This window comes from Andrena cerasifolii, chromosome 14 (assembly GCF_050908995.1).
Source record: "Andrena cerasifolii isolate SP2316 chromosome 14, iyAndCera1_principal, whole genome shotgun sequence".
NCBI classification, from domain to species: Eukaryota; Metazoa; Arthropoda; class Insecta; order Hymenoptera; family Andrenidae; genus Andrena; species Andrena cerasifolii.
The window spans coordinates 1,119,074-1,144,319 of NC_135131.1; the positions used below are offsets into that span (position 1 = coordinate 1,119,074).

General features: G+C 40.6%; 2 protein-coding genes across 3 annotated transcripts in view; both read left to right on the forward strand.

The window, feature by feature from the left end:
* Positions 1-25,246, forward strand: part of LOC143376232 (uncharacterized) — a 379,865-nt gene that overhangs the window by 101,705 nt on the left and 252,914 nt on the right. The window lies entirely within an intron of this gene.
* LOC143376156 (odorant receptor 13a-like) lies at positions 14,293-20,544 on the forward strand. Its single transcript, XM_076826084.1, has 11 exons — positions 14,293-15,305; positions 15,413-15,512; positions 15,774-15,884; positions 15,954-16,109; positions 16,187-16,245; positions 16,319-18,208; positions 18,341-18,642; positions 18,728-18,901; positions 18,978-19,258; positions 19,773-19,858; positions 20,034-20,544. Coding segments are annotated over exons 1-6 (1,257 nt in total). The 5' UTR covers positions 14,293-14,475; the 3' UTR covers positions 16,320-18,208; positions 18,341-18,642; positions 18,728-18,901; positions 18,978-19,258; positions 19,773-19,858; positions 20,034-20,544.

Consider the following 25,246-nt stretch of genomic DNA (forward strand, 5'->3'; position numbering starts at 1 on the left):
CGCCTGGCGCAGGCCGTATAGCGCCTTGTTGAGTCTGCATGCTATGTCGGTTCTCTTGACCTTCTGGAGCATGGATTGTGCTCGCCTCAGGATTGAATCGTCAGTCTCCCTCTCGATCATGGTCCGGAGCATCCTCTCCAACATGTCAGGCGGCTCCATGTGGATTTCAGCGTCCATTTTCCCATTTAAGTACGCCGTCTCGACGTCCAGCTGCGACACCCTGAGGTTGAACTTGGCGGCCAAAGCCATTAGCAGACGAAAAGAATCAAGCCGGGCAACCGGCGCAAACGTTTCGAGGAAATCGACGCCGTAACGCTGAGTGTAACCTTTCGCGACAACTCGCGCCTTTCTTCTATCCAAATCTCCGCTAGCGGTGTATTTATTTCTCAATACCGTGCGGCACTTGATGATCTTACCGTCCTTGGGTCTCGGTACAATGTCGAAAGTGTCGTTGATGATGAGACTCTTGATTTCTGCGTAGATCGCGTCGTGCCATTCAGCCTTCTCGGGCCCCGTAATGGCCTGGTGATACGGGATCTCGATGGCGGACATGGCCAACTCAGCGTCCTCCCACGTCGAAGAGTCCTCATCGCTGGAGTCATCCAGGTCCTCTGGCTCGTGTGCCGCAATGTCGGCAATGGGCACCATGTTGTGCTCCTTCTTCGGTCGGCCTGGTCGGCCGGTCATGACCTTGCGCGGCCTCCCAGGGCCCCGTCGCATCGGATGGTCGACAGCCTCCGGTTCTGTGGGCGGCGCAGGTTGCGGCGCACCATCGCCGCGCATCTCGACGTTGATCGGTGGAACTTCACCGTGCACAATCGGGGGGCTGAGCTGTCCCTCAGTTTCTTGCCGGTCCGCAGGTTTTGGCTTGTTACTGGGACCGATCTCCGTTTCGCGCACCTCGGAGTCGTCCGAACCATCTGAAACAGATGGTGGTTCGCCACACTCTCTGAGAGCTGACTCCCGAGTTCCCCCTTTTAAAAGGAATTCGGTGGAGAATTTGACGTCCCGCGTCACTAGGACCCTCCGCTGCGACGGTGCCCAAACTCGATACGCTTTTGAAGTATCGGAGTATCCGACGAGAGCTCCCGTGATCCCCTTTGGCAAGAGTTTATTCTTGCCGGGAGTCTTGTCTAGGACAAACGTCTTGACACCAAACGTCTGCAAGTGGTTTAAATCCGGACGTCTCCCGTTCCACATCTCGTAGGGGGTCCTGGTTCCCAGTATTTTCGTCACACAGCGATTCCTCACATGGTTTGCTGACGCGACTGCTTCGGCCCAAAATGACTTGGGTAGTCCCGATTCATCGAGCATGCAGCGGGCAGTCTCGACCAGCGTTCTGTTCTTGCGCTCCGCGACGCCGTTCTGCTGCGGCGTGTACGGCGCGGTTAGTCTGCGCTGAATTCCAGCATTCTTCAGGATATTGTCCATCTCCGAATTGCAGAACTCTCCTCCATTGTCCGACTGGAGAGCCTTTATCTTCGTACCGGTTTGTGTTTCTACGTTGTTCTTGTACTCCAAGAACTTTGAGGTTACCTCCGATTTTTGTTTGAGAAAGTAAACCGCCGTCCAACGACTGTGGTCGTCAGTAAACGTCAAAAAGTATCGAGCTCCCCCTGACGAAATCGTTGGCATGGGTCCACACACGTCCGCATGGACTATTTCGAGCAGGACTGATGAGGCTTTTTCGCGCTTGGAGAAAGGAACGCGAGAAATCTTACCGAGCGCGCAGACATCACAGAAGGGCAGGACGTCGTCAGTCCTGAAGTTCAATCCGGTCGCGGATGCCTTTCGTCGCATCAGTGACATGTCGCTCCAGTTCAGGTGGCCGAGCCGCTGGTGCCATTCCCTGGAGCTTCCCTGCGCATGGCTGGAAACCGCACACGTCTCCTCGCGTCCCTCGCGCAGGCAGAACAAATCGCCCTCGCGGTCAGCAATCAGTCGAAGGTCCCCGTTGGCATCATTTACGTAGGCACGCTTTTTAGTGAATAAAACTTCGTAGCCTTTGTCGACTATTTTCGCGACCGACATCAGATTAGTTCGGAGATCCGGAACACACAACGCGTTACACAGCGTGATCGGTCTGTCATGTTTACCGTTCGAAGCAATTATACGCACATCACCCTTGGCTGTCACTTTCGCGGTCGCGTCGTTAGCCAATCTTACACCCTTGTCGGTTGTGTGTGATTGCGTAAAAAGTCCCGGATCCTTGCACAAATGCGACGTGCATCCGCTGTCGATGCACCACTTTTGGTCGATCACGGAATTGCATGCGTGGTTCGCGGAGATTTTCGCGTTTTGTTCCGCACAAGAGAGTTCACCCGCAAAATAAGAGTCATTTGCAACGTTGGCACTTTGTGTGTCCTTCTTGGCACTTTGTGTGTCCTTCTTTGTACTGTGCGTGTCCCTTTTTCGTTTAAAACAGTCCGCAGCCTTGTGCCCCTTTTTCTTGCAGTAGTTGCACTTTATTCTTGATCCGCTCGAGGCAGCATTGTCGTCGTCTTGTCGGCTGACGCTGGTGGCGCCATCCGATTTAGCTTTGCCACGATTCCGCTTCACGAACATGGCGCTTGCACTTGTCTCAGCCGCCCTATGCACTTTGCCGTCATGCTCCTCGATGATTTTGATCATCAATGCCTCGATGTCCGGTAAAGTATCGCGAGATTTGATCGCGCAGCAGAAATTATCGAAGCTATTTGGCAGGCTGTGGAGTAACATCACAGAAAGCAAGTCGCCGTTGATTTCGATTTCCATGGCCCCCAGTTTGTCGACGACGTCCATGAATTTAGACAGATGATCTCTGACGTCGTCACCCTCGAGCATCTTTTTGGACAGCAATTGTTCCAGAAGTGTAGCTTTCCTCATAGGTCCTTGGGATGCGTAAACCGATTTCAGTTTGTCCCACACTTCTTTGGATGTTTCACAATTTCGAAGATGTCTGAGCTGCGAAGGGCTCATGGACAGGATTAGATCGGATTTCGCCTTGCGGTCCTCTGTCGTCCATTTTTCGAGCGCGGCCCTCGTTGCGGCAAGTTCGTTGTTGCTGCCGGTCACGACAGGTTTCGGAACGTCACCGGCGACGTATTGCCACGCATCGTTCTTGATTAAAATTGCCTCGACTTGGATTCGCCATGTGTCGTAGTTCTCCTTTGTCAGAAGCTCGATGCGCGTCGAATTGACGGTAGTAGTCGCCATTTGTAAATCGTTTGCACGTTTTAGCAATCGTCTTCACCAAAAAAAATTGGCGGTGTCGTCACGCGTCGAACACACGATACACGAAACCACGAAAACACGCTTTTCGCAATATTTATCGTTCACTGCGCTAGCAGGCGCTCGCCGATTTTCGCCGTACACACTGGTGTGTGCCCGACACTGAGCGGCACAACGGAACCGAAATCGACTGCGTCGTTCGCTCGCGATCGCGTGGCCACGTGCCTCGTCGGCGGTTAAACTCGCGGCGAATATTTACTTGACTTCCTCTCTCGCGATACCTGGGCCCATAACCTGTTAGAGTTAGGCAGGTCGGGTGAGGAGAGAAGTACGCGTGTTAGCTTTAAACGTATATAATGTTAGAAATTCCAATACAAGAGGTAAAACGATGGAGCGCACAGTACACGCGTGTCGCGACAGAATGGTTAGTTGATCGAACCAGAGGGCGCTGTCGGTCGACAGCAAGGCAGCGTTTCCACGACTGCAGGTGCGTCCGCAATGCATGTTGCTCTATCTCCAACAGTAACAAACGGTTTCAACTTCATATATTCGCTCCCGAGTGACCTTCAGAAAGTTTTAGCGCTCGCTCGTTGTTTGTTAAAAAGTAAAAGGATAGCTTCATTGTTTCCTATTCGATCTCTGATCGATAGTTGGTTGAAGGGCCCCGTGAGGTAGGCCGCCAACATCTGAGAGATTAGGGGGGAATGCCACCCCTGAGGCAGTTAAATGTAGGTTTCCAGTGGTAGACTCGTTTTGTTCAAGAAAGATAGATTCTTAACAGCTTATGGCTTTTGAAAAAACGAAAATAAAATTAGTGCTTTCTGGGCATTTCAATTGAAGAACTAATCAAGGACACGCTGCTGTGATGTGCACTCTCCTGCTGGAACGGTGGGCTCCGTGATAAAACCAATTGTTTCTACAGAATTAGTATAAAAGTAGTTCTGCTATGAACCACTACCATTAGGATCAAAATTAGTTTGACCCCATTTTAGATACTTTAATTTCACATAACGGAAGACAAGCACTTTTGTTTATAAAATATGAAGAAAAAAACAGAAACTGGAATTTCAACAGTCTTGTCCGCGGTTCATACTAGAGCCCCAGGTATGGTTAAACTGCTGTAAAAAAATCAAGACTGTAGATGCCTTAGTTTTTTAGTAATCATGCACATCGGGGTCTTAACCGACACCCTGCTGGGTACTGGCCGCTAACGTGCCCCCCTACTACCTCTTGCAGGACTGTATTTGGAGAAGACCAGGACAAAACCGGGGCCCTAAAGAAAATAAAACAGAAATTGAAGATACGGTTTATCGTTATTAAAACACATCAATTAAGCTTTGCTACTGGCTATTAAAAGTTGTCTCATTGTCAGCACATATTAAATATTCATCCATTTTAGTAAGGTATATGTACTGTATTGGAACAGTAGTAATATAAATTATTTTATATTAATAATTTATTTGAAATTAAAATCACTGCATATTTTGAAGTAATTTTGCAGGTTTTACCCTTTAAGGCCCCGGGTTTGTCCTGATCTTCCCTGAAGACAGTCCTGCAAGAGGCAGTAGTGGGGCACGTTTGGCGGCCCGTACCCAGCAGGGTGTCGGTAAGACCCCGCTGAGTGACTTCACACCAGTGATGCCAGAACCGTGGGTTTTCGCCCACGGGCGGTACCCCCACTCCATGACCAAGCGTACCCCCATTCTACGACCAAGCGTACCCCCTCCTAGTGCCTGTACCGCACCACTACAAGCGTATCCTTACCTTCTGTCCGCGTGCCGTACGCGCTGCCTGGTCGGCGCTCTCCACCGAGAATTCATTTTACCGAGGTTCAAATCCCGATATGAAGATTCTACTTTTTTCATTAATTATTCTCTAATTTTTCTTTCTATATTCTCAGTAGAATAAAAACTTGAAAACTATTAATTTACCAAGCATTTTCGCAGCTGGCTAATGACGGTGTTGGTCTTCTGCCTTTTTTATACATAAACAGAGATTTAATATTATACATAAATAAGATTTATTTATTTTTATGTATAAAAAAGGCGGAAGAGCAACATCGTACATTAGCCATTTACAAAAATGCTTTGTAATTTAACAGTTTTCAAGTTTTTGTTCTACTGAGAATATAGAAAGAGAAGTTAGAGAATAATTAATGAAAAAGGTAGACTCTTCGCACCGGGGTTTGAACCTCGGATTTTCTGTTTGCGACCCAAGCTCTAGGATCTCAGTGAAATAAATTCTAGGCGGAGAGCGCCGGCCAGGCAGCGCGTACGGCACACGGATAGAGGGACGGGTATGCTTGTGTGGTGCGGTACAGGCGCTAGGAGGGGATACGCTTGGTCGTAAAATGGGGGTTCGCTTGGTCATAGAGTGGGGGTAGCGCCCGTGGGCGAAAACCCACGGTTCTGGCATCACTGTATGGTCGTGTTCAGATATATTGGCCGGTGAGTTCGGTTCCGCGAGCAGCGCGCGAGGAGAAATCAGGCACCACCACCTGACGACCGCGAATTGGCAGTTGAAGTTGCTGGGCCCCCGAAGGTTATGATGGGGTAACGGGAACGCTGCTCGGCTCCGCCTGAACGAAGGCGTGTGGCTATTGTTTATTCTTAGCGTAGTAGTTGTGTGCGTTACGAAGAAATGCGTAGTCCAATACGAGATGAAGCTATCGAGAAAGAATCAATGTTCTGACAAATAAAGCTCCTGAATTTTTTCGGACCTAACGCACACCTATTCTGATTTATGTAGTTCTACGCTGAGAGCTCGGTTTGGCCTACACGCCAGGAGCTTGGCGCTATCCCCACCACTTCTGACTCGTTCTTGTTCTGCGAAGGCGAGAGCGCGATGGAACGAGAGCAAGAAAGAAACGAGAAAGTGGTGGGGATGCTTCGCTGCGTGTATACGTACCTCACGGGCGCCGAATCCCCACCGCGCGACGAGCAGGCCTAGCCCGAGAGAGAGAGTGAGAACGTAGAGAGAAGGAACACCGAGGCAGGCAAGCGGTGTGGTGGGAGAAAACCCCTCACGAAACTCACTGGCCAATATATCTGAACACAACCTTAAGGGGGGAACCTTATGTAAATGGTCTGTTTTTCAAGAATTTTTTTTTGGAAAATGTAATGCGCAGATTGATTTAAAATTTGAAATACCATTTATTAACGTTATAATGTAAAAAAATATATTTTTTATAAATTTTAATTGTTAATAATAATGGTGCAATGGCGGCTTGAAAATGGCATCCTGTAAATTCGCCGTGCAGTGTACAATGCACAAAAATGATCTGAAACAAAAAAATCAAAATGGAATAGTTACTTTATGCAAAAACGCTCAGCATGACATTTTTCTTTTATTAAAATTTTCAAAATTGCAAAAATGGCGAAGTTTTGAAGAAAGAAACGGATTTTCGGTTATGAACAATTGTTAATAACAATATTTTACATAAAAAATAAAGAAATCGGAGCTCGTCATGCTGAGGCCAATTATTTATAGAATATATATGCCAAGTTTCATAAAAATCGAGTAATTAGTTTTTGAGCTACGTTGCACGGCATGCGAAATTTTGCGTTTCGAGAAAAATGCGTTTAAAATTTGAGTAACAGAAAAATCGTAATTCATTTTGACTTACCGCAGTTTTTTGTTAATCTGCGATTCCAGGGCCATAAAATAGATCTTCCTCTTCTTCAAAAACTTGTAACTCAGCCGTTTTTTCTTCTTTTCGAGAAGCACAAGCCTCTTTGGCCCAAGGAAGGCTGCGGCGCTCCTGCTGTTGAATACGGCGTTTGTCCTCATTTTCGGCAAACCTTTTGCTCTGCTGTCCAATTACTATGCTAAGTTGTTGCATTGTTTGAAGGACAAACGAAAATCCTTCGTTAAACAGGCCGGCAGCCAAAAAAGCAGCTATTTCAACAATTTTAATACCGCAGTTGAGATGTTTAGGTGCTAAACGCCAAACGATAGCGTTAAAGCTCTCGTTAGCATTTTGCGTATGTCCACCTAAACATCTCTCTAACAAATCATCCCGTGACAAGTCTTCATAAATTGGGCGAATATGTTTTTGTACATCTTCGTGTAATGGAGGTGGATGATCAAATTCTTGCCCCGAGGCTTGTGCGACGCGCCACTTACACCACGAATCGGCGCCGGGGGGACAATCGTCGTGCTGCGGTTTTTTATTTGTCGAAGATAGGTGATGAAATGTTGCCATTATCGCCTTTCTCATCTCAATCACAGAATCACTGTTACGCCTAATAGCGAGACCGTAGTATTTTGTTAATTTTTTTATTAACACGTCTGTCAGTTTTCCTTTTCCTCCTAATTTTGCACTCTTTTTTACATTGCGCAACCGACTGCCCATCCTCTTTTCCACATGTCCAATGCACTCGTTCTTTTTAATTTTGAAATTATGACCATACGGTTCAATATCGAGTATAGCCTTGAACGTCTTAGCGTCACCGTCTCCTATATAATTACTGTAGCGTACTCCGTGTAATTCTTCAGAGCGAAGAAACATTTCAACTACAGCATCTACTTCCATCTTACCCGAAGACCCACTGTGATTTACTGCACAATGCCCATCTTCTTTGTGCTCTAAATATTCGGGATTCTTTTTATCGTTTTTATAAAACGTACATATTTGGCAGTAGCTACTTTTCACCAATAAATCGATGACTTTCCCCGTGTTATAACCGATGAGCGTCGTTACACCGTAGTGTGAAGAAAATCCTCGCTTTTTCCAAGAGCCGTCTCCAGATACTTTGAGTCTTGTCAAGGGTTGTTCCTTTTTTTCATTCAATTGTTTTTCTTGTTCAACAGCTTTGTGACACGTGTCATTATACATTTTTTGCGCTGCGGTATGTATATGCTGTATAATGCCGTCATAAGCACTTACACTCAATTCACAGCCTAAATCCATCATGCCGCAAAATATATTTATTCCTTTACGTGCCACGCCTAGTAAACGCATCACAAACACAATTCTGCGGTTAATTTCGAAACTATTATTTAGAAATGGTCCCGAATTGATTAAAACAGTTCCACACGCACATGTAACGGCGATTTTAAAACCTAATCCACGGCTGCCTGTTTCTCCATATGTTTGTTTTTGTTTACACGTTTTGCACACAGAAATATCTGATATTGCACTAAAAACACTTATGAATTCTATAATTCGGTAACAATGTGTAAAATTAATAATTACATCTGCCGACGTAGCTTTTATTTTCTTAGCAGAAGAGCTCGTTCCTTCGCCTCCGCTCGTCTTTTCACTTTCTATCTCAGCACTCTTAAATTCGAATTTTTTAGGAGCTTTTCGCCGTCTGGGACGATTCGGACGATAATTTGGATTATTATCTTGCAGCTTTCGACTCATTTTCAATTTATTCGTATATATTCGTATAAGGCTCTGTAAACGACCGATTTCACTCAAGAGACGCTGCTGAACTGACAATGAGCGAGGACCCCTCGCCGAAGGGGCATCTTTTTCAAAACCGTTATACACACAAATGTACACGTATAGACGCCGAAAAAGGCAGTGCTATGGTGGGTCTAACAACTGGTGTACATTAGTATAGGTTTTAACACAGTTAGAAGGGACAGAAAGGCCGAGCGCCCGACGAAGGCCGACTACCTGAGCCGCTCCGCCCAATACAACCGTTCACTTTATTTTGAAAATAACGTACAAGAACATCTCTGATCACTTTCTAACTTTTCTACCGTATTCCTGAGGAAATTTCCTATCGATTTAAACAAAAAAAAAAAAATGTTCAAAAATTTCATTTTACACAAGGTTCCCCCCTTAAGGGGAGGTTCTGGTCTAGAGCCCCAAAAAATAGGTGAAATTTAGGAATTAATTAAAGGAAAACTACTATATATAATTTAATGGGACTTGTTGCGTTGTATTAAGGATGTCTTAGATTATAGAAATATATTTTTTGTTTTATAATTAATCATTGCAGACCGCAGTGGGGAGTCATTAAAGTCGAGGCGACAAAAAATTTATCCAAATCGGTGAGACTTCTATCTCCAAAAGTTATTATCCGATTCGACTGAAACCTTGTTTATTTTGAAGAATATACTTCTGGATAGGGGGGAAACCAGAAAATTACAAAAATTACATTTTTTTAGAAAATAACGACACTTGAAGTTTGAAATCACTTTTCCCTGTATTTTTCGTCCTTTCATCGCCTTTGAAAATTATAAACTTTCAACTTTTTGTAATTTTTTTAGTTCACCCCTAGCCAGATACATTTTTTCAAAACGACGAAACGCGTGAGTTAGCAAACTAATCCTTCTAGCTTCTCAAAAAAACTCAAGTCGTTTGGACCAATTCTAAAAAAGTTATGCGATTTTAAAAAGTGTCCGAATATTAGTGCGAGTCACTGTACTTATATTTGAAGGACAGACGAAGGAGAAAATCCCCTAAATGGGGAACGATATCGATATGGGCATTATTTTACGTTGCACAAACAACTACGTGAAGACCCTGAAAGTGGTTTAATTACATTTACATGTCGATGAATTCGCTCGATGAATTGCTTTCTTGTATGAAAGTGCATATAAAGCACAAGGATACAAATATAAGAACTCATATTCCCGTGTACCTCGTGGTCATCAGCGACTGACGGACACTGCGTAAATGGTTTTCCAGCACGATGACAACGCAACGGACGACTGACGGTACGTTCGTCTGCCGTGCTACATTCACGAGTATATAATGCAGAACGTGCGTCGACGTTTTCCAACTTCCGTTCTAGCATAAATACGTCGATGAAAAATTAACGCACGTTGCACCGTACGTCCCTAGTGTGCGGGCTCTAATATAGTCCGTCGCGACGGACGTCGAAAAAACTCTCGTGTGCCCTCAGCCTCAAATTGACAGAAAATAATTTAAATCGGACTATTTTTAAAGAAACGGGCTTTCAATTCTGCAAATAAATTTTTCCCGTAATTTCCTGCATTATTGTCCGAATTGTATCATTTTTGGGGCCAAATTGGTCGAGGAAACATGAGCAATCGATTGACGTCACTTACGCAAAGATCTGATTAGAAACGTAGACCCTCAGATTCCCGAACCCGGAAATTCCAAAATTTCTAAAACTTTGTGAATATGTAGGGAATTACCTCCTGATTACAACGCAATTTATATTGGCTGCTCAAATTCACTCTAAGGGAGTGTAAATTCACCCCTGAAAATCTGGTTATTTTCCGATTTTGTGTTATAACTCGTGAACTGCAAAATAATTTTTTTACCGAATGATAGATCTAATTAAAAGAAGTAACTTTTGTCTTGTAACTTTTTTTCTATCTCTTACAGTTCGCGAGTTATAACACAAAATCGGAAAATAGCCGAATTTTCAGGGGTTAATTTCACCCCCTTCAAGTGAATTTGGGCAGCAAAGCAAAATCGCGTTGTAATCGGGAGAAAATCCTCTACATACTCACAATGTTTCAGAATTTTTTGAATTTTCGGGTTCGGGACCTTCCCTTGTTAGCGCACAACATTGTATGGCCCGCTGGTGAGACGCACGATTGCTGGCGAGCAACGCGTTCCACGACTTCAGCTAGAGAAACGCCCTGTACAAATGCTAAGCCTCGTTACGCACTTGCGACAAGTTGCCGGCGGCCACGAGGTACACACTACACAGGGATATACGTATGAGTTCGTACGCACTTGGTCGCGGCGAACAACATATGTAGGTTTCTGGTCTCTTGTCGACCAACTTGCCGGCAACTTGTCGCAAGTGCGTAACGGGGCTAAGAAACGATCCTGTGAAGCGGTGCGCGCTTCAACTGCTAATTGATAATACCGTAGATTCTAGGGCCTAGAATATTAACGATGTTCTTAACCAGAGTACCTGCTTCATTAATGAATTAAAAAATAAATGAATTGGTCAACTAGTTAAAATTAATGAACTGTGCAGGATTTTAATGACGCCTAATTTACTTGCACTTATAAACTGGATTAGTTCTCTCCTAATATGAGACCCCAGCTTATCTCTGTTACCGAACTCTTGAATGTCATAGCGATGCTATTTCTTTACTAACTAACCCGTGTATTAGTTGTTTTGTCCGCACAGTGGCATTGTAATCGATTGAGCGTCTTGAGCAGGCACATATTTCTGAAATACGTTGCAGAAAGTTTTTGAAGTGGTTCGATTAACTTACAAATACATACCTCTAAAGTGGTAAGTGTATAATGATTTTCACAAATACTGTTGTGTAGTGCTTGCAACGGAGTTTAAGGCTTACTGGGTGTATATCATTAAATGATGAAGACTTAACTTCGAAGCTACTTAATAGTTATCATGTTATTATTTCCGAATATGAGACCCGTGGAAGTTCAACTGAGGGGAGTAAAGAAGAAATTGTTCCGAATGATGAAAGTGATTAAGGAAGAAAATTATGATACAGAATGCTTGTTTTGCGCAGGTCTTTATTCTTCAGATGGGCTAGGTGAACAATGGGTTAAGTGTTAAGATGGGCGTGGTGGGCCCACGAAGACTGTGGTAGTGAAGAAATAGATTTCACGTGCCAACTTTACAAAAGAAGGGAGAAAAAATTAGTTTCAGGGAAAAACAAACTGGGTCTTATATTAGGCACCCATATTTTTTATCAGCTTATTTGAATGACTTTCGTTTTTATTTTATTACGAAGAAATCGAATTTTTGTTATAGTACTTTCCAGTAGGTTGCTAAAGAATACAGTCATATTCTACTTTTAAGGGGTTATGCCTACCTGCATGGTCTGAAAACTCAAGTATTTTCGGGATTTTTTTTTTAAATTTAAAGAAGTTTTTAAATAAACGGTTGTATATTCGAGAGTATATATTTTAAAGTTCTTGTAGTTTTTTTTGCAATGCGATATGTAAATAAATAATGGAATTATAAGCGATCTTGCGGCAGCGTTTTTTTTTATTACGGTGTTCACTGTAGCTTTGACCTGGTTCAACAGAAATAAAACATTCGACCAAGTTTAGTTAGTGTATTAGATTATCTTGTCCTTAATCGTGGCTTTTTCGTTTCCGTTGCGTAGTTTTTATTTTACAGATGAAAAATGATGAAACATGAGCGCGATTCTGTAGTGAAAATCGATCATTTTGCTATGAGAAGCCGCTATTTTGTAGCAAATTAATATTTTGGGATAATGAACGATCAAGGACAAGATAATCCAATATACTAACTAAATTCCCGCGAATTCTTTATTTCAGATGAACTAGGTTAGAATTAAAGTGATCACCGCAAACTACTGAAAAAAAAATCGCTGCCGGGAGATCGCTGATATTTTATTTATTTATTTATATTTTTCATCGGAAAAATTGCCACAAGTAGTTTAACATGTACACTTTCGAATACATACAAGTTTATTTAAAAAACTCTTCAAGCTTGTTAAAAAAAAAATCTCGAAAATACTTGTGTTTTCAGACCTTGCAGGTAGGCATAACTCCTTAAAACGTGTATCGAATTTTAATGAAAGTGTTCTCAGTCTAGAGTTATGACGTTTTTAAGAAATGGGTCTCATATTCGGCTACTTTACCCAGTAGGGGTAATTAGTAAATTGTAATTAAAAGAATACTTTTTGACAGGCAACATGAAGCCGCGCACGCAAATGGTTGCGCGCATCGTCCAAAGCATCAGAAAGAAAACATAGACATCCGTTACGCAAGGCGGGACTTCTTGCCGCCTAAAACTGATTAATGATTATTCTTATTACAGACTCGATAAGAACTAGACGTTTATTAGGAGCAGACTTTGCTTTTTATTTGATACGATTTCTGGTAATTCAAGTACGACTTACACGGGATACTAGAGTGGGCCCTTATTTTCAACCTGTGATTTATTTTGCTCTCACCCCCTAATATGGTTCCATTTCATAAAAAAATAGTCCCTGAAAAAGATTATTGCAATCCGACAACAGGAAAGGGTGCCGACCATGCCTTAAAGTTCAGAATTCTTCAATCGTTTGAATTTGTAGAATTTCTGAAAAATGGTAAGCCCTATTGAAATTTTGTTCAAATAATATTTAAAGAGCATTCAATTCTCTACAATTACTGTATATATAAGTTTTTCGTGCTCCCAACCATTTTTTGGATAGTAGCGTTTGAATATTGAGAAGTCGGCACCGCGCGCGTATTGACATACGTCACACCGTACAGGTGCGGTGCGTGAAGTACCGACTTCTCTATATTCAAACGCTATTATCTAAAAAATGGTTGGAAGCACGAAAAAATTATATATACAGTAATTGTAGAGAATTGAATGCTCTTTAAATATTATTTGAACAAAATTTTGATAGGACTTACCATTTTTGAAAAATTCTTTAGATCCAAACTATTGATAAATTCTAAACTTTAAGGCCTGGTCGGCACCCTTTCCTCTTGTCCGATTGCCATAATCTTTTTCAGGGACTATTTTTATATGAAATGGAACCATATTAGGGAGTGAGAGCAAAAGAAATCTGGTTGAAAATAAGGGCCACTCTAGTGCCCCATGTACAAATATGCCACGGTCTTCCCTATATTCAAAATTTCATTGAAATTCACTCGAAAAAAGGACGAATAAACAGCGTTTCACTTTAATATATTAGTACTATAAACAGTAGGTTCGCAATGGTTCTTTGATATCAATAATTTTGCAAATATACACTTGTATGTACATACATACATATAAACGTTTTTCTTAGAATGTTTCATGCTATGACCTCGCAGAATATTGACCTCCTCTCCTGGGATACCCTGTATGAGAAACACAAAAAAAATTCCACCCTAATGGGATACGCATTCACGGTTAAATGGATATACACTACAGTGAAATTGGTGAGTTCAATCGCAATAGGTGGATTCTCCACTCATTGTCGGATGCGTATAGACAGAAGTGAGTGATTGATCGAATGTCATGGTACTACGGTGGTAAATTATTCACCCCCAGCACAAACAGAGGTTACGAAGCTAAACTTTCAGTTTTCATAACAGCACGACAAATTTCCCCCACCGAAAAATTGCACGCCACGCTAAATAATTATAGTTGTCGATGCATCATACGCTGATGCCCTTTGTATCGCTAACGCCCAAAGCTGTCACCTCCCACTCCGTGTATTCTGCATACCTAAGAAACGTTCTATACCTGCAAAAGATTGGCGTAGGTAATTGGAGACGACGGATTTACCACCGCAAAGTTTGCAACCCCGATATGCAGTAATTATCCCCAGACATGGATTACGCGCTTGCGTTCTGACAACACCGAAACCGTCTGTTCAGTTGTTCAGTCCACGATGTCCACCGAAGCCGTCAGGATGGATAAACAATCGGGTCGTCAGATCGACGACAAACCGAAGAATCACCATTACGAAAAAGATATAAGCTATACATTGCAATTGTGCAAATGTTTTCTGAAACCACTGGGCTTGTGGAGTATGATCTACTATAAGACAAAGACATGGGAGAAAATCTTATCCGTTTTCTTGGTCATGTGGTACACCTTCGTTATGCTGTTTAGCATTGTACCGCCCGTGCGTTTCGTTATCTTCGCGCATGCGAGCGTGCTCCAGTGGGTACAAGTGTTCGGCATGATGACCTTCAGCGTAACAAATTGCCTTAAATACTGTTTAATGGGCCTGAGGGGAAGAAAGCTCGGAAATTGCATCAAGCATATGGAAGAAGATTGGAAGGCGACGGAGAACCCGAGCTACCGCGCTATCATGCTGAAGCAGGTGTCCATGAGCCGACAGCTCGTCGCTATAAGCGCTGTAATGCTCTATACTGGAGGCATGTTCCTTCACGTTGTGATACCGTTGTATCTTATCCAAAAAGCGTCGAAATCCGATCGCTACGACAAGCCAGCATCGCATCGTGGCTACGAGTTCATCCTAAATTCGCAGTTCAGGCTTGCAACTCAGTTTGTGGTGACAATGCAGTCTTTCGCGGGGTTGACCAAGTACACCATCAGCTTGTGTGTGTACAGTTTAGCTGTGCACTTCGTCACTCATATCATTGGGCAGATCAAGATACAGATATCACGGCTGAACGAGTGCGTTATGGAGCTGCAGGTTAACGGACGCGACACCATGGGACTGATCATTCGAGATCACGTGGAGATCCTGAGGTAAGAGGTCCCAGGTCCTCTGAGATAAGTGTCATTCATCTGTTCGCGAATTTCTTACTCCTACCTCTGTACGAAGATCGAAGAGATCACTGCTGTGAACATTTTAGATTCTCCAAGAACATGCAGGAGGCCTTTTACGAGATATGCTTGATACAAATCCTGGAGTCCACGTTCCTTTTATGTTTCCTCGGATTTTGCCTTGTCACGGTAAAACTTAGCCCCGTTACGCACTTGCGACAAGTTGCCGGCGATCAGGTCGCCGACAGCCACGAGGTACACGGGGATGTATGAGTTCGGACGCAGTTGGTCGTGGCGGACAACAAAGGTTTCAGGACCCCTGTCGCCAAGTTGCCGGCAACTCGTCGCAAGTGCGTAACGGGGATTAGTGTCTATCAGTATCCCGTTAAATTCGGAAACTAGCGTTACAGTGCCTTGATAGTTATGAGGATTGTTTGACGATGATTCTAGCAATGGGGCGAGGAGCTAACCATAAACGTAACAACCCTCATCGTGCTAGTGATCTCCTTCAGTTTTAACTTATTTATATTCTGCTACGTAGGCGAACTTCTGTCTAACCAGGTACTTACATAGAAATCTAGGTTTCGAGTTGCTTTTTTTATTAGCATAATTACTCCTGAGATTTATTAGTGTAGCGAGATCGGTCCCGCCGCGTATAACATCGAGTGGTACAATTTGCCGCCCAAACAAGCTCAGAATCTGATTCTGTTGTCCGTTATATCGCTCTATCCGCCAAAGCTTACAGGAGGGAAAATGATCCAATTCTGTCTGGCTACGTTCGGCACGGTAGGTGCCTCTTCGATTATCAATTTTGCCCGACTGGTGGCAGGATAATCGGATATTTACAGCTTAATGGTTTTTAGGTAATGCAAACTGCTACAATTTACATGAATCTGATACGGACAGTCTCACAATCAGACTGGTAATAAAACTTTCATCTTTCACTGTTACCGCGATACACCTGACGTCGTGCGATCACATCGAACATTTTACAGATTTCCAACCCTGCCGCACTCGGGGAGTATGTTCAACCCACTTGCGAACGTCAAATATCCTGCAACCCCTGATGATTCTAGCTAATGAACGTCTTCATTAGCGACTGGTTGTTGTCTGTGTTAAGTAAATCGGCATTGATGTTTGTTCTTACTTGTAGCTTATATATACATATGTGAACGTCACTTTCGATGTTTCTTAATATATCTTTCATTCGTGCACTGAATTTTAAATCCTCTTCCTGTGAAATTCAATCTCTTGCAGGTGTATAAGAAATGATCCGTGCCTATTTTTACGACCAATGAAACGAGGACCAACCTCTTGGGGGCTGGCTACGGCTGAGAGGAATAAACAGGCGTAGGGTAGACCGGGGGTGGTAGTGACACTTTGACCTTGGAATACGATTACGCAAGAACTATTACAGTTAGAACAAAAGTTCTTATACGAAAATGTTAATTACTTATCCGACACTATTGAGAACACATCAGTTTCGCTGCGTGTCAAATAATGTCCAGGTTATTAATAAAAAATGAGAAGGGGAGAAAGTGTTACAACCAACCCGGGGTCAGGGATGGCTGCGTGGAGTCGATAGTAGCACGAATTTAACTTTACAAAATTAAAATATTTATTAATTTGAATTATAATAGTAAATGAAAAAAGTGAAATTTATAACCAATTATGCGGTATCGCAATTGTGAGAGAAATAAAAAACGTTTTGGCTGGTGCACTCTTCGTGTGCTCAATCCTTACATTCAGTATGTTGTGCCCATTTTTTATTTAATTTGCTTGTGCTATGCTATAGGATTCCGAGCAAACAAGACAATATTATTCGCCTTCTTTGCCCCTATTCGGTTCTGTTGCGGTACAACTGACCCCGACTGCCGATATTACAATCGCCTCCGACCATGCATTTGAACTTCAATTATAAATGTTGACTAACGCTTAAAAGTGCTAAGTAACCATCAGTATTACAATTTTAAGTCAGTAAGAAAAAGTTCTGGTAATTATTTAGCGATTCCTCACCGATTTTGATGACCTTGAAATATGTTAACAAGGTCATCATTCTGAACAACTTTTCCTATACATGTTACCGCCGCTCGGCCGCGGATGCCCGCCAGGGCGTCAACACACCGGCTCTGATTGTAAAACATAATTTTTTTTTTTGCTAGGAAGAGGCTGCTTTCGGGAGCACCTGTTGGGTGTGTGGGCGCTCTCGCCAACACCCGGACTCACATCGGTTCGCTGCCATACTTTGCGCGCTCCCTCGCGCTAATCTAGCCCCAACCAATACTAATACCCGGGACAGGTTGGAAAGTGGAATGCGTTGTATCGGAATAAGTCAACCCATGTTTTCGCAAATATCTCGGAAACGAAGGCGGTAACATGTATAGGGAAAAGTTGTTCAGAATGATGACCTTGACAACATACTTCAAGGTCCTAACACAAAACTAACTGAAATTATAACACCAACGCAAGAAATTTAAAAAATATTTTTGCGACTATCTCGGAAACTAAGACCGAGCGACGGTAACATGTATAGGAAAAAATTGTTCAAAATGCGGAGTTTCGCGACATCTCCAAATTTCATCAAAATCGGTGAGGAATCGCTAAAGTAAATAATTACCAAAGTTCTTTAGGGTATCGAGAAGTTATTTTGTTCACTATCCATGTCAATTGCGTGTCTGTACTGCTAGGACATGGATGTGTGTATTCCAAGTGCCATTGTTCATCATATATCCGAAATTGGTGTTAATATCTATTATATGCTTTGAGATATTTAGCGTGTTGTATTCGCCCCCTGTTACTACCGCCCCCGGTCTACCCTATGCAGGATTTGGAAGACAGTTGGGACATTTGAAATAAGATAAATCCTTCAATCAAAATTTGAAAAGGTAATTCTTTGTTAACCCTTATGTCAATAATCTATCGTCCCTACGTTGTTCAATAACCAGGGTGCCCACCCCGTTTTTTTTGTTAAATCTACAACTTTTCATCGCGTGTTTTTGGGTTTTCTACGTTTGTAGGCGACAGCTGCTACTTAGATCCAAGTTTTCAAGGCCTCTACTAGCCAAAAAGAACCTGCCAAGTACTATAAAGGCGCCCTGCCCAGTATCTATCGATCCAGTGTACATGAACAGACGTGTCCAATGTTCATAGGAAAGAAGACTTCGCGTATTCCCACGAATATGTGTAAAGTTTGTGCTTCGACAAAACATCTAGTTATTGTGCATTGTGCTATTGGACAAACTGTGTACGCTATTCTTTTTAACTGAACACAATCAGACAGGCGTGCTATGGAGGAGTTATCGAAGGCGGAGTTTACGAGGTGAGATAAATGATTATGGGATGTTACTTTGGTCTTTTACAAGAGGATATCATAGCATTGCTTGTGTTGCACATTTGTTTTATAGATTAAATCTTGAAGAACAGGATCTGTATTTGAAAGAGTTACTCGGCGAATCAGATGCAGAGATCAAATGCGTGTCTTCAGATGACGACGACTGGTGCCCTGACTCCTGTGCCGCGCGCAACAAGGCAGTTGCGAATCATAGAGTCTTCCGGCAGCGAAGGAACTAATGATAATCGTAAGTTTGAACACTGCTATGTAATTATACTTATTCTATTACTGTCTTTATACTCATATTCTATTATTTGTAACAGAGCAAAGCGAAGAAGGTGAAACGAGGGCTGCTGGCCCACACAGAAGCACAGAAACTTTATCAATTTGTGATACGTTCAAGAAGATATTCACCATTGAAAGAATTGATGTCATAGTTCGTCGCACCAACAAAAAGTCATCGGCAGTACATCAAGAATACAACGCCCAAAATCCAGGAAAGACGCTAACATGAACAGCCGTGATGTGTGTAACGAAATGTATGCAGTCTTGGGAGTTCTGATATGTGCTGGTGCTAACAATTCAAACACTGAGCACAGAACTGGTACGTGGAAAGCATCATCGTAATCCTCGATCAAACTATGAGGCATTATATATACAACTACACTTGGCCGGCCAACTAGTCTTCCGGACATTCAGCCTGCGACTTCGGAAGCTTCAGATAACTCGGGCAGAAAGGTTGTAACAGGCTCGTGTCATCTATGTCAGGCCTTCCCAAGTAGGGGAAATGCACTCCTAAAACAGATGTTTCGGTTCTCCCTCCACCGGTGCGCCTTTAGCTAAGGTGGGACGACTCCTACAACCCTCTCTCCGAGGAGACAGGAACGTCGCTGGGAAGCATGTTGGGCACTTTAGGGCGAAAGTACCAAATGTGTCAGATTTTTATAGGAAATTTCCTAATGACTTAAAAATAGTAGAAAAAATTAAAATTTCAACTTTAGTGATTTCAACTTTAAATAGCCGCCATTTTGTTTTAAATTAATATTTCGGTAATTTCCTCCGCCAATCAGAGAATACATTAATATATTAACGAAACCTTTTTTGTATTTTGATTTTAGATAATCTGGGTCCGAATGGCAGTGCTCACCGAAAAGCAAAATTTTAAAAAGGCTTCTTGGATGTGGGTTGTTATTTTATTATAAACGTAAATATTTTTCTTCAAAAATTTTTCCAAATGTTCTTTAAATGTTGCTCTTTTAAGTGCAAAAAGTTCTGTAAGAATATGTGCTTCTGCTTTTTCAAAAAAAATTCACAAACATTCGCTTCTTTTCGGACGCCTGACTAGGTATAACCCCTTAAAATAAATAAATGCGTTTCAGAAACATACTCTCCCTGCAGAATAACATCCCGGCGAGACACATACTCCTCCGACAGCGGTAAATAGCTGAACGCACCATTCCCGAGTTGCTGGTTCAAATCCCCATGACCATCCATTTTTGGAAGACCATTTTTTTGTATCTTAAGTCTCTCAAAAATTGGCAACAAATGAGGACCTTGCGGCAAGAGGGCTGCTGCCCCATCTTTACCAACTTCGAGTAAATTAGAAAAAACTGTTTATAAAATTACTTTTACTTAAAATTAAAAAGAGAACACGAATTGAAAAATATATATTTTCACACAATAAGTACTAGTTATTGAGTTAAATTTTTATTTCAATTTTTGGCGAATTTTTCAAATCTGGAGCTGCCCAAAACAAAAATATCGCGCAAAACAGTAATGGGTGCAGGTTTAAAATTTGCAATAAATCGCTCATTTGTTATCGGATTTGCATCAAACGTGCACCAAATGATGTAGAATTTTGTTCACGTATATTACACGTCACAACTCAAAAACTGGCAAAAATCGAGTTGCACACGGGCAAATCTGGCCTGAACCACCTACCGATCACAGTTCTACTTATAAAAGTTATTTTGTTAATAACTTCTTAACAAACAACCAGCGACGGTTAAAACCTTCTGAAGATCACTCGGGAGGGTGGCCTTAACAAGTGTGAAGGCCAGGGTAATTGGAGGCGGGTTCCCTAAACGCCATGTTTACCGCTTTTTTATGCAAGGTACGATTACACCTAGAGGGTATTTCAACCCACTTTACCAGCTGAAATATTTCTGCTATATTTAAAATTTCATAAAAAAGTTTCCTACAAAAGTTACATAATTTTGTGGGGGGGGCCGGCGTGTATAGTAACAATAGATTCATTCTGTTGGGAGCGCTCACCTTAGACGGAGTCAGAGACCCCGACCTTAGATTGAGACAATACTGTGTTTAGCATAATCGACGCTAATGAGGATGTTTTCGTTGTACATGCCCATCTGACTTCATAAGATTCGAATTTATACTCATTGGGACCAAATATTAAGCAGGCTTGGTCATTATTCGAATAAAATATTTTCGAAATGATTACTCAATAATGTATGAGGTTTTTTTATTAAAAGTTATTTTCAAACACTAGTGAAATATTTTATCTGAACAAACTGTTTTTTCTCTGAATTGTGTGGTTATTTAGTTACTAATTAAATAATTCATTTTGTGTTTGAATAAGCGTCTTCAGAAATAATCTCACAGAAATTTTCTAATGCGACTATCAGGCGAAATGCGGGAAATAAATTTCGCTGTTATATTTTAAAATAGACGTTATTTCACGGTTTTGAAATTGTACCTAATTTGCGTTATTTGTTTATAATGTGATACCTGTGCTTTAGATACATTCGACACGGTGCTTCTGAACGCAAGATCGCCGGTTATGTGACTTAAAACAGTTAACTGATGTAAGAAATTAGTCTGAAACGATTGAAATGGCCATAACACAAAATAAAGGTAATGTTTCTAAATTAGTTTTAAAATAGATAGAATAAAGTAATTCAAATAATTCATTATTTCAAATCATTTTTGTCCGAGCCTGATATTCAGTTTATTGGGCGTCGTTTGTTGCGACAAAACACAAATTCTTAAGTCTGGGAAAATTACCACTTATTTTACGTTCTGCACCATTAAATCCCAATTAGTTTCAATACTGAAAATCCTGAAGATGGTGATAATAACTAATAGCCTCCAGACTGAAATATTTATCACTGTAACAAAATAGGGGAACAGGATCGCCTCTGAAAGGTGCAAGTTTACATTTTTCATAATGCATTTGGCAAACATAATCAAAATGTTTACTAAAATTTACCAAGTTATTCTTTACCAGTATCTCAATATTCGATTACAGTCATTAAATATTACAACAAATGTTTAGATGTAAAATATATGTTCCCAAAGAAAGGTAAAAATCTTTAAAACGCTTGCTTGTTTGTTTATTCAGACTCGGGGAACCCATGTATACTAGAACAAAAATCATATCGTTCCATTTAAAAAATTGTTTTTTGCAAGTGTACCCTTGTATTTGCGAAAAAATTCATGTCGTAATCGTAGACAGATATAGTTCATTAAATTCTGAAAAACGTTCTGCTACAATTGTTTTGTAAATTTACTTAGAACAGAGGTATAGCATGGCCAAGTTACTAGTTAATCACCCTGTCGCTAAACAGACGTACTATTTAATTTTTACTTTAGTTGCATTTTACTTTACACTAGTTCTATCCACATCATCCCACAATTTATCACACATTGTATGATTAATAACACAACGTAGCGACGAAAATACTTTTTTCTATATTTTAACTGTTTTTAATATGATATATTTATGGGTGCTGAATTAAAAAGCGCAATAAAGTTTTCATACCACATTTATTTTTTCCCTTATTACAACACAAAAACGTAAAAGTAAGTTGTGAAAAGACTACAATCTAAATCTGAGGGTATTTTTGCATTTAGAACTCCAAATTCCTATGAAACTAGCATATATTTTTAAAAAAGTTTTTATATATTTATATTAATAAATTTGCATGAAAATAATACATTAAGTAAGTAAATAATATACTCGAATAAATAAAGGTAAATTATTCGAATAAATGAATAGAATAATATGTTACTAATAACGAATAATTATCATCCGCATGAAATATTTGACTATTAGAATTTATTCTTACAAGGGAACACCGCGAACCCGGACTCACCGATTGGAACGCAACTTTGTGGGTTTTTAGAGTGACTCAAAACGAGAAAAATGGTGTCTTTCATTTGGGCCCTATCGCCCTTTAAGGGGATGAAAACTAACCTCAAAGTCAAATTGGCACTTCCACTTTTTCGCGTATAACTCTCAAAGTACAATAGACAGAAAAAAATGTTTCAAACTAAAGTTTACTGCTGCAATAAGCGCTACAAACTTGCGTTAACAAAATTTTGGAATGACTTAAAAAAAAAAAATATAATTGACGAAAAAAACTTTTTTCAAAATTTTATTAACACAAGTTTGTAGCGCTTATTGTACCATTAAACTTTTGTTTGAAACATTTCTTTCTGTCTGTTATACTTTGAGAGTTGTACGCGAAAAAGTGGAAGTGCCAATTTGACTTTGAGGTTAGGTTTCACCCCCTTAAAGGGCGATAGGGCCCAAACGAAACACACCGTTGTTCTCGTTTTGAGTCTCTCTAAAAACCCACAAAGTTGCGTTCCAATCGGTGAGTTCGGGTTCGCGATGTTATTTTGTTAAAGAAACATGCAGTTATTCGAACCAATTCGAATAATATACAACTGAGTTTTCCGAAAAGCAAGCAAGAATCTGGTGATTTATGGGCCCAGCAGTATGTAGCTTTGGAAATTTTCGATAAGGACAGCAGAGGAATGGTGGGAAAGCCTAATAAATAATATTTCCTACCTATACCAACGTCTCTGCGGAAAATCCCTGTTCCTGAAGCTTATACGAAAGATGTATCATTAGTGTCGACCTCGAGAATCTCAATGGAAAGTTTCGACCTATACTTAACTCCGAGCCAATGCACAGTAATGAATGTGAACAGGAAAAGTCGCTACAAATTACCACCTAGCATAACTTTTAAGCTAAAGGTTTTCCAACGAAATGATAGGAATGAACGTAGCATAGCTCCAAGTCACGTAAAACGTTTACATATTTGATGAAATAATGCACTCTGAACGTCATAATGTTATTTCTTTCTTATGTTAGTAGAGAGTAAACAAGTGTTTGAGAAATAACAGCTGTGGTTGTTATTTCCTTTCTGGGATATTATAAAGACGTGTGTTCTTTATGAAAGTAAAAGAAATTATTATTGTATTGTACATGTACAAATACTGAGCAATCTCAGAAAATGTTAGTATTGTTTATTTATCAGTAAAACTATGTTACACTGATACATTGATATGATACAAACTACTTAAGTAGGAAAATTTACGCCTTTAATAATAATTCTAACAAATTTGCACAATTGATTTCTAAATTTTATAATTTGTTTATTGGTGACAGTTGTATTTCGTATAATGTAATTGTGGTAAGAAAGTATCACAAACAATAGTACACTATAGTGGCTGCTCTATTATTTTGGAATTAAAAGTCTTTAGTTAACCCTTGTAAAGGAACTTCGGTAACCCAAAAATTCTGATTTTCTTTAAACTATGCAGGCTTTTTGGGAATACAAATAGAAGTATTAGGTCATTTTTTTCTGCTCCTCTTTTTCATTTTTGCTATTTTGCTATTTTCCTAATTTCCTATTCTGCTTTTCTATTTGTCTTTTCCAATTTTCTAATTTTCTATTTTCCTAATTTCGTATTTTGCTTTTCTCTTTGCCTGTATACTTTGAAAACTATAATAGATATACAAAAATTGTTAAAATGAAAATTGAATGGTTTTTTGTTTTATAAAATGTTTTATAAATAAAATTTTGAAAAGAGTTTTTTTCGTCAGTTATATATTTTTTGTAACTCTTTTCAAAATTTTGTTAACGGGAGTTTGTAGGGCTTATTGCACCATTAAACTTTCGTTTGAAACATTTTTTTCTGTCTGTTGTACTTTTAGAGATATACGTGAAAAAGTGGAAGAGCCAATTTGACTTTGAGGTTAGTTTTCACCTCCTTAAAGGGCGATAGGGCCCAAATGAAAGACACCGTTTGTTCTTGTTTTGAATCACTCTAAAAACCCACAAAGTTGCGTTCCAATCGGTGAGTCCCGGTTCGTGGTGTTCCCTTGTTAGTCCTTACTGCTGGAAATAACATAACAAGCAATTTTGTTCGTTCCAATTTTTCTATGAATAACAATAACAAGCTGATTAGTATTTGTTCATTCGTTATTCGTAAAAGAAGTCTTGAATCGTGGTATAATTCATGTTTATCTCTGAAAGAGCTTAATACCTACTGAATTATAGAGGTTAGGGAAATATCCTGTGATAAATCATAAAAGAATGTTTTATCACATTATCACTTAAGTATAATTGAATTTATCTTAACAACAATGGTACTTGTACTATACTTGTATACTTCTGCAACACTTATTCATCAATGTTTTAATTATTTATAAAGCACGTAGTAACTAATATTTGATTCCATTACGTTGAAATTGTCCTTGAACCACGAAACGAGTTACGCATATATTTTTCTCTTAAACAAATTAAAATTTGTTACCTCCAATTATCTCCAAAACTAT

Coding starts and splice junctions, on each gene's coding strand:
- LOC143376156 (XM_076826084.1), top strand. CDS start 14,476: ATGTCCACCGAAGCCGTCAGGATGGATAAACAATCGGGTCGTCAGATC. Junction 15,513..15,773: donor TCGGATTTTGCCTTGTCACG/GTAAAACTTAGC, acceptor CGATGATTCTAG/CAATGGGGCGAGGAGCTAAC. Junction 15,885..15,953: donor GCGAACTTCTGTCTAACCAG/GTACTTACATAG, acceptor GAGATTTATTAG/TGTAGCGAGATCGGTCCCGC.